Here is an 8,981-nt window from a genome sequence, read left to right as displayed (position 1 = left end):
ATTTGTTTCCTTTAACTAAACCATAATAAGTCTCTGGTGTTTGAAACGATAGAAGTGTTCACTTTGATACTGCCTCAGTCTACAAACTTACAAAAATAAATCCAAAATGTTAAATATGAAAGCCTAAACATTTTAAAAACAGACGTTTTCCAGTCTTAATTAGCTCTATGTTGTATCCAATTGTTCTGAGTAAAGGTGGGAGCTTTTTTTCACAATACTAATACAAAAAAAACAAATCTAGGCAACAGTTTAGAGAAACTTCCTTCATATGAAATAAAAATACTTTGACATGCTGACAAAAATTCTGCCACAGTAGGTCAAGAAGTCATTTATTTACTCTGAAGAGTGGATTCATTCTGAAATCCAAACTATCTACCCCAGTAAAAAATTTTCCTCTGTTTTTTCTGCAGTCACTATCAGAGAAGGATACACAATTTTTCATCTTCCAAGTACAAAGACAATCATGATAGAAGTTCAAAATGCTTCAAGAAGCAAACATAGCGCAGTACCGTATTCTAAAGATATCTCTGAAACAATATTGTTGGACTCGATATTTTGTAATGTTCATATATTTTTTATTTAATAAAGCAGCTTTGAAGCTTATCAGGCACTGCCCAACAAAATATTTAGTAAAAAAAAATTATGAACTTTTAAAACTTTGAGCTAGTAGCTCAATATTCTATACAAAGAAAATTGTAAAATATTTCATAGTTTTAATTCTGAAGCCAACTCTTGTTGGCTTCCTGTACATTTTTTTTAAAAAACAAACAACAAAATGAATAACAAAAAATAATCATCAGGAAAAAATATTCTCAGGCAAAAGAAAGAAAGAAAAAAGACGACAAGGAAATAAGAAAGAAAAGCAAGCTTAACCTGTAGATATGCTTGAGAGAAGACTACAGCCTAAAGAAAATTGAGTATTGCATAGCACGGTCTAAGAATTCAGCTTTCAGCAAACAGAAAAGGGAAAAGAGAAGCAGTTTGGTATTGATAGTTTCCATCAATGATAGTTAGTCATCCAATACTATGTACATTATTATATACTGTATGCCATTGAAAGTCCTGTTTTCTTCAGTCTTAAATATATTCTTAAAACAGGAGTTTTAAATGTCTAAACAAAACAGTTCCTGGCACTTCGCTATTACAATTCCTCTGAACAACATACTGTAACTGAAGCCCTTTTAAAGCGTCCCTTAGAAATGAAAGTGCCATTCTGCTACATATCATTCACCAGAAACCAAAAAATCCACAGTGCTGCGTGTCTGGATCCACTGAGCGCAGCAACACCAAATCCAAGCCAGGTTGTGACCAAGAAATTCCAATAACCGAATGACAAAGACCTCTTACACCTTGTGTCTCGATAATCCAACGTTCTAGCTGGTAAAGCTTCAGAAGTGGTCGTAAACAAGCACCATGGTTAAAGGTCTCTATGTCCCTGCAGGGAGATCAGGTTAGGATTTCTCTCTCTTTTGTTTTTCTTTAAAAAAAGCACTTCAGGCTAGAAACATACATTCACAGCTTAATACTGTGATCTCTCCAACTGCAGTTGTGAAGGAAAGCTCTAGTCCCATCTGAAGACAGATAGCTTTGATACTGCAGCTCAAATTCTTGAGTAAGGCTGAAAGGAGTCTTCTCTCTCCAAAGGCCTCAATGTTGTCAAATCTTTTCTTTAGAAAAAAACCCAAACAACCCAGAGTATTAAGATCTTCATCGCCTCTGCTGTGCATATACCGGATAGGCTAGTGTGACATTGAGAGAGTCATTGTGCTGCACGAGTGATGTGTGTTGATAATGTAGCACCAGTTCTTTGAGTGAGTTGTACAAGTTATATGGCTCTGCAAATCCATACCCAGTAGGTGTTTTGTTTATCACACAGTGCTTTACTTCTCCATCCACCCTAAAGAGGAAAAAAAAAAAAACCCAACCAGCTTTTACTTTGTCAATACAGTAAAGTTAAGCTAGAAAATATGGTATTGGCAATAAATCTTAAAGTGCTAGTCACTACATAGAATTCCTGTCTTCTGTGGTGGGATAATGGTAAAAGCCTTGGTTTAACCCAAATTCCCAGATGTTGTGTTAGCTTAGGGAGGCAGGAGATAGGCAGGACTTAGCAGCTGCACATAAAGGAGTGCATCCATGCTCTGGTTTCCCTTCTTCTCCATGAGGCTCATCTGTGGGAGTGGCACAGGTTTGAGCTGTGTAGGAAATGGAGCAGCAATAAGGATGGCCTCAGGACTTGTTGGTCTGCTTCTAAGCCCAAAGATCCAATGGGATCCATGCATATGCAAGTGTCTATCTGCCCCTGGCTCAAGGTAGGTGCCTCAAATGTTGGTTACATCATTCACAGATTAGGGTACATACACAACAGAGCAGGCATAGCAGCCTTGTTTGCTGCTCTCTCGAACAAGGAATGTTCCATCTCGCTTTCCCCGCAGCAGATTTTCAGCTTGGCTTCTATTGATATTTCCCACATTCCACGTTCTCTCATCATGATGGGGCAAGTCCTCATCATCTTCTACCATAGAGTATTGGCTGTTGAAATAGGACAAAATGTGTTTGTGAAACACATTGCAGAGCAAAATCCATGAATTAAGTAGTCCCCCTTTCATATTACTTGAAAAAACAAAAAAAGTCAGTGGTTAGTAGGATGCCTCCCTGATAAAACTAGGGATGTAAACCATGTAATACTGCAACATTTTGACCACTGAATAAAAATAAAATATAAGTTCTGGTCCTTGTTTCTTTTAAAAACACTCATGTAAATCTGAAGAAGGATATAAAAGGATGCTGTATTATCTTTCAGAATCTGCTGCGAGCACTTCAGTACTTCTACCGTTGCTCACTGTTTTGGTAAATAGCAAGCCCAACGAAATCAATATCCTCTGAGTCATCTTCATTTCCAAAGATCAGAACGCTTGGTCAGCAGTGAAAAATCATGCAATGTATTGACTACAGCTGCTGCTTGGGAAAGCTATGAGCAGTCATATAGGTAGACAGGTTAATTATTCATAGGGGAGATGGCTTTGTGGAAAGGGTGGAATAGTAGAGTGCTCTCTCTCCTTATAACCAGATTATGAGAAGAGCATATAATATAGGGCCTTCTCTACCAAAACAGCCACCAACTATAAAGCTGATTCAGAGTTATATAGAACCCTCTGAGCTAAAGCCCACCATGAAAGAAGATGTCTCCAGTTCAGCTGTGTGGACACCACTTTGATATTCTGCGGTTCCAGAGCTCCCCGCTTGCCCAGCAGCCTGCACTGGTGGGCCCTGCCTCTCCTGCTCAGCTTGCAATCAGTCTGTTTGGCTAATGTATTTATTCTTTCTGTAATAGGTTTTTAATCAGTTTTCCTTGCTCTAAGAAAACATGACTTCTCACTCATCCACAGTTCTGTCTTTCTGAAGATTCTCAAAGTAGTCTACAGAAATCAGCAATCTCGCGCAGAACACACAGAATTCAATTTTTCAGAAAGAAGAAGGGTGCTTTTGTTTCAGATGACACTCTCTCTAGCTCCCTTATCCCATCGTACTCCTTTGTCCTGCAAGATATTCAAACACATTCAGCAGTGGCTCTATTTTCAACCAGTACCTAGAGAAAGGGGTTCCTATTTTTACTGCTGCTCATTATACTGATTTTTTTCTGCTTTACAACTTTAGAAAAAAGTCATATTCTGAAAGTTTAATTTTTCAGCAGAAACCTGAGCACTTACCAGACTCACTGGCAAGAAGAGTCACAGAGTGAGAGAAAAGGAAGATTTTCTTTAAACAGTTTCACTTATTATTTTGATGCTACGTTAAAACCATGACCTGGCATTGTTCTTTGTCTACCATTTAACTGATGGGAGTACCACTGGAAACAGGTGTCTACATATTCTCCATCATATCATCTTTGAGCTGTGCTAAGACTGAGTGAACAACATGGCTTTAAAATGTGTATGCCATTTTTATCCCCTGCTTCTACCAACGCAGCCGCAGCAGAGATGCACAATTTCCAGGATAACAGTAGGAGACTCAGTAAACCAAGCCAAATTAAAATAGACCACTAATGTGGACAAAGCTAGAATGTAAAACCACAAAACAGTCATTGTCAGTGTGCTGCTTTTGCTATATGTTCAGCCAGGCAGTGTAAAAGGCATGCACAGGAAACTACATCAGCAGAAAATGTTGATATGAATATTACTTAGACAACTTTGGTTTTCTATTTGTTCATTCTTCACTGTTACTACACTTTTGATATTATTTTGTGGCTTGCTTTTGTTTAAATTTGGTCTACAGTTGCACCACGTGGGTGCTTTTTGCTTTTTTCCCAAGAATGAAGTGAAACGTATTCAGTAGCCAAGCCCCAGTCAGAACCTATACTAAACTGAATTGCTGAAATGACAGAATACTATCCTGCCATTTCCCAGAAAAATTAACCAGACCACACAACCGGAGAAGGACCATTCTTCAGCATACACAATTTTATCATCTCCAATAGCAATGTGATATATTGATGTGGGTACCACTATACTAGATAGCATCATGGTACCAATGCTTGAAATTTGGAAACAGCCTACCCATGCCTAAGAGACCTGAACAATTTATCTATCCATATGACATTTCTACAAGATACTAATGCCTTATGATCTTCATTTTGCTGGTAAGAATAAAGACACAGGTTAAATTCCAGTGCTTTGCTATAGTAACTTGATTATGCACTTCCCTGAATAATGGCAGAGTAGTGGGTGAGACAGTCTTTTCTAATACTTGCATTATGTAGGCTGCCATGTGTTAACAGTGTGCACTGTTACTGGAGAGCTAGGCTTGAGATTTCCTCTGTGTGGTCCTGGAATTAAATATGCTTTATCTCACTTTTGTGTAAGATGACTTGAAATACCAGTAATATTTAAATCTTTTAATACTCACTCTTCTGTATTTTCATTTCCAAGCCATTCATTTAGCTTCTTTTGCCGAACACCTTTTTGAGTCAGCCACCTGGACAATAATTGCAAATAAAATTAATTGTTAGTCACAGAAGTTGGATGCCAATAAAAAAAAAAACCTTTTAAAAAAAGTTTTGCTAATTAATAATGATACTCACATCAAGTACTGATCTCTTGTCTTCCTCAGCTGTATGAGGTCTGGCTTAATGCTGTTCATACGCTTGTCTATCTCTCTATATTCAGCTGCTTGCTTCTTTAAATCCTCTTCTAATCTACACCTGCTGTCCACAATTTCACTTATTCGAGACTTCAGTTTTTCATAGTTGTGCATAATTCTGAATGGAATAATGTGGTAGGTTATACTCTGATGAAGTCTTATTCATGACTTTATATCTGCTATTTTCTCATGTAGACATTTAAGAGAACAGATTATTTCTCTAGATACAGGTACACATTTTGCAAGTTCACATCTACCCCATTTGAGGCTTGCTGTGCTTACAACTGAACAACTTTAAACTTGCCAACTTGCTTTAGTTTTAGGCAGATCTATATTTAGCATTGTTTCTTTCTTCAAAATCATACAATTTGAAATATAAATACTGACCTTTGTATTTCTTTTTCATTTCCTTCCCGTTTAAATTTTTCAATGTATTCCTTACTGTATCTTTCTTGTGTCTGGCACTGCTCTTCAAATATTTTTATTGTTTCATTAAATGCTTCAATAGCTGTTCTTTTCATTTGAATTTCCTGAAAATAAAATAATTGTTATTACAGTTGTTATCAAACAGAGGGGATGATTTATTGGCTTGTATCACAGAAACACTTCAGTATGTTGTAACAGAATGACTTCAATATCCCTTTACCAGAACACATTCTCTCTGCAGAGCCTTACAAAACAGAGAAAACAGGCCTGTACAAAAGGCTACCATGATGAGGCTTTCCACGATGAGGTTTTCCAAGAAAAACTGCTAGACAAAGAGCTAGCTACAATCTTTGTTTTGTATAAATAAGTTTTATTTGTGATGATTAGAGCCTTATGGCAATGCACTTTGCCCTTTGTACCAACTAATGTCCTTAGAAGTGCATCTGGCTTTTCAGAAATAAAGGTATAAGATATTAGGCTGGACAGGTCTCAAGAGGTCATCTAGTCTATCCTCCTGCCCCTACATAGCTAGTCGATAACTAAGTATTTTAAGTTCAAGTTGCCTGCACTCCTCCACCTTTCTTCAATTATTTTGAGGCGTATTTCCTGAACATTTTAAGAAGCAGTCTTGATTCTGGGGCTGTAAAACAGCACTAATTCACTGGCACTTCAAGACTTGTCTAATAGTTTATTAAGATGTAAGGATAGAGGTAGCTTTTCATTCCTGCACTGTATCTACACATGTCATCACTCCACCCTGCATAGGTGAAACCAGACCCTTAAAAAACTAGTAATAAAATACAATGCTTCCCTGCAGATGTGTCTTGAAAACCTTAACTCAACTTGATGAGGTCAGTATGCAGAAGTGTTGGTAAATCAAGACAGTTCTGTTCTTGCTTTGGATGCAGGTGTCAGACTTGAGCACAGGGTTAGGTTACAGGTGGTGACTATTCAAACACGAGTAAGCAATTCTACTATACTGAGCGAGCACGTCAGATATGTTTCCTCTTTTGGGCAATGGTAGTGGTGGTGGAAGGGAGGAGGATGGAGGAAGATGGCAGTATGAATTTACAGCAATATTCTTCTAAATCTACAGAGGTCCTCCACTCTCCCTTTGGTTTCAAATCTAGCTCACCTGAGATGTTCTTGTGTAGTCTTCATAGAGTCTGTCATATTCTCGGCTTTTTTCTTGAAACTGGGTATTATATTCATGTAATTTCTTTCCCACTGCTTCAATGCTATCCTCTTTTACAACTTGATCCTGGGACAATGAGCAGAAGGAAAGATATTCCGTAAAGAAACAATTATATTGCACAGATTTTCAGGATAAAACTGCTTAAAAATGACCAGATAGTTACATGGTAAATATGACTTCTCTTTTATCAATATAGAGATATGATATACTATATGCATAATATGCAAATTAGAAATAAAATTAATGACAAAAAGCAGTTTTGCATAGCAAGTGTTCAGCTTTATACTGAAAATTATATATTTAATCATTAATGAGTGGGATATTTATTAACATAAGTTTATTTCTTAATAATGTATCTGCAGTATTTAAAGGTTTAATTATTTATATGCAAATTGTGGAGTTGATTTTAAACAAAAACATCCATTTTTATACCCACTGTATTTTTTCAAATATTAACAGAGCTGAAGTTCTTCATGATAAATGACTCCCCAGTCTGCAGTGATTTCTCTGTATTTAAGTGTAACACAAAGAAAATAGACCAAATTACCTGCTGGTACTTAGATACTGGATACAGTAATTTTACATCCAGTTTAGGATTATACTGGGCTAGAGATTCATTCCGGTAGTGGTTTATTAGCTCGACCACAGAGTTGAAAGTTAATGGGTCAGAAAAGCCATATTTCCCATCTCGGTGAAATATTTTGATTAATTTGTTATTTCCTCCTTTCCTGCAAATAAAGTTTGTTGAAAAGTTAGGCATACTTCAAATACTATTTCCTAAGGAACACTGTATTTTAAATGCAGTATTGCATTTTACTGTCAAGTATTACAGACCTAGCATAATTATCTTACCTTAGTGTAAGCGTGTAGTCCCCATGCATTTTGGTTGAAGCATCTCGTACCAAAAAGGTACCATCAGCAGTGTCTCGAAGCTTCTCATTTACTTCTTCTCTAAAATGAAAGCAAAAGTAACCAATCATTTCAGCTACTTCTCACTCATTTACCTTCTCACTGTGCTCTAAAATATTCTGTTTTAAAATAACTGTTTTTTATAAGCCTTCTTGATCTCCATATTAATAAATACAGTTATTTAATAGCTTATTTAACATTACTAGAGAACAACTGGGATATAAAAATGGTATATTCTACGTCCTCTCACTGCTGGAATAAAGTTATATTCATGCAAAGGTCTTTATGCTTGTTCATACAAGCCTGCACAACTGGAGCAGCCAGTGCTGGTCTAATGCACCTATATATAGTACAGTTAAAAATATTGCTAATATATGGCACTTGTTAGTCTGGCTTGTTAGCTATTGTGCCTACAGTTGAGGTTCTGGATGAAAGACAAGAAGAAAATACTTATTTCTTGGTGTTGTCCTTTCATGCTAGCATTTCATATAGCTGTCTTAAAATAACAGAACAAACACCAAACCATTTCACATATTACATTCTAACTGACTGCCAGTAACTTTTTAGTCATGTTTGGAATAAAACCAACTGTAATATGTTTGTGTTGGAAAATATCCTAAAAATGGCTCTTAGAACTGTAAGTTTTCTATACTTAAGAAGAATACATACACACAGAATAACAGCAAGAACATAAAGTCAAACATAAGAAATACATGTCTTGAGCTGATTTACCTTGAGATATCTCCCCAGTACCATTCAGCATCTTGTAATGACATGTTGTTATTCATGCTGTTGTTAGTTACAGTATTAGGTTTTGGTGGCTTAGGAGGCAGTGCTGCAGATGAAGGGGGAAAAAGTTGATTATAACTCATTGAAAACCTGACCATATGTTCCTTGAAATTACACATTATTACATGAATGAGAAAAAAAATAGTTACAAAATAGAGTTTTCCATCACTAACAGTCTTTAAAAGACATTGGAGGAATCAAGATATTTTACTGAAAACAATATAATTAAACAAGAAAGATGTACTGTTTCAAAAAAGTACGTTAGTCTTGCAATAATATATTTTAAGCAAAATATAACACCATACTCATCTCCTCCCCCTGTGAAGAAAGCATTTGAGAAAAAAAAATTCCGAAGTTTGCTTTTACCTTCTTCCACTATCTTCAGGTGAATATAAATAATAAAACATGTAAACTTTTTTTTTTTTTCTCCTATGTAATGATCTTAGAGGAACGTTGCTGCTTCCTCACCTAGAAGCTGAGTAACAAAAGATGCAAACCCACAGCAATACTGTTTATTTTAAGA

General features: G+C 36.3%; 1 protein-coding gene across 4 annotated transcripts in view; it reads right to left on the bottom strand.

Moving 5' to 3' along the window:
* Positions 1 to 514: 514 nt before the first annotated feature.
* Positions 515 to 8,981, bottom strand: part of LOC127027915 (phosphatidylinositol 3-kinase regulatory subunit alpha-like) — a 48,275-nt gene continuing 39,808 nt past the window's right edge. For 2 of the 4 annotated variants that reach the window (XM_050913772.1, XM_050913773.1), the window contains 9 exons: positions 8,402 to 8,504; positions 7,613 to 7,711; positions 7,308 to 7,488; positions 6,701 to 6,826; positions 5,527 to 5,669; positions 5,081 to 5,257; positions 4,906 to 4,974; positions 2,362 to 2,532; positions 515 to 1,897 (listed from right to left, as the gene is read on the bottom strand). In XM_050913772.1, coding sequence (XP_050769729.1) covers positions 1,708 to 1,897; positions 2,362 to 2,532; positions 4,906 to 4,974; positions 5,081 to 5,257; positions 5,527 to 5,669; positions 6,701 to 6,826; positions 7,308 to 7,488; positions 7,613 to 7,711; positions 8,402 to 8,504 — 1,259 coding nt within the window. In that variant the 3' untranslated portion in view covers positions 515 to 1,707. The remainder of the gene's footprint in view (positions 1,898 to 2,361; positions 2,533 to 4,905; positions 4,975 to 5,080; positions 5,258 to 5,526; positions 5,670 to 6,700; positions 6,827 to 7,307; positions 7,489 to 7,612; positions 7,712 to 8,401; positions 8,505 to 8,981) is intronic. The other 2 variants (XM_050913774.1, XM_050913775.1) reach the window with 2 other exon arrangements.

The sequence above is a fragment of the Gymnogyps californianus genome, unplaced genomic scaffold (assembly GCF_018139145.2).
Source record: "Gymnogyps californianus isolate 813 unplaced genomic scaffold, ASM1813914v2 HiC_scaffold_106, whole genome shotgun sequence".
Classification (NCBI taxonomy): Eukaryota; Metazoa; Chordata; class Aves; order Accipitriformes; family Cathartidae; genus Gymnogyps; species Gymnogyps californianus.
The sequence above is the reverse complement of the archived record's forward strand: the minus strand, read 5'-3'. Positions and strand labels throughout refer to the sequence as shown.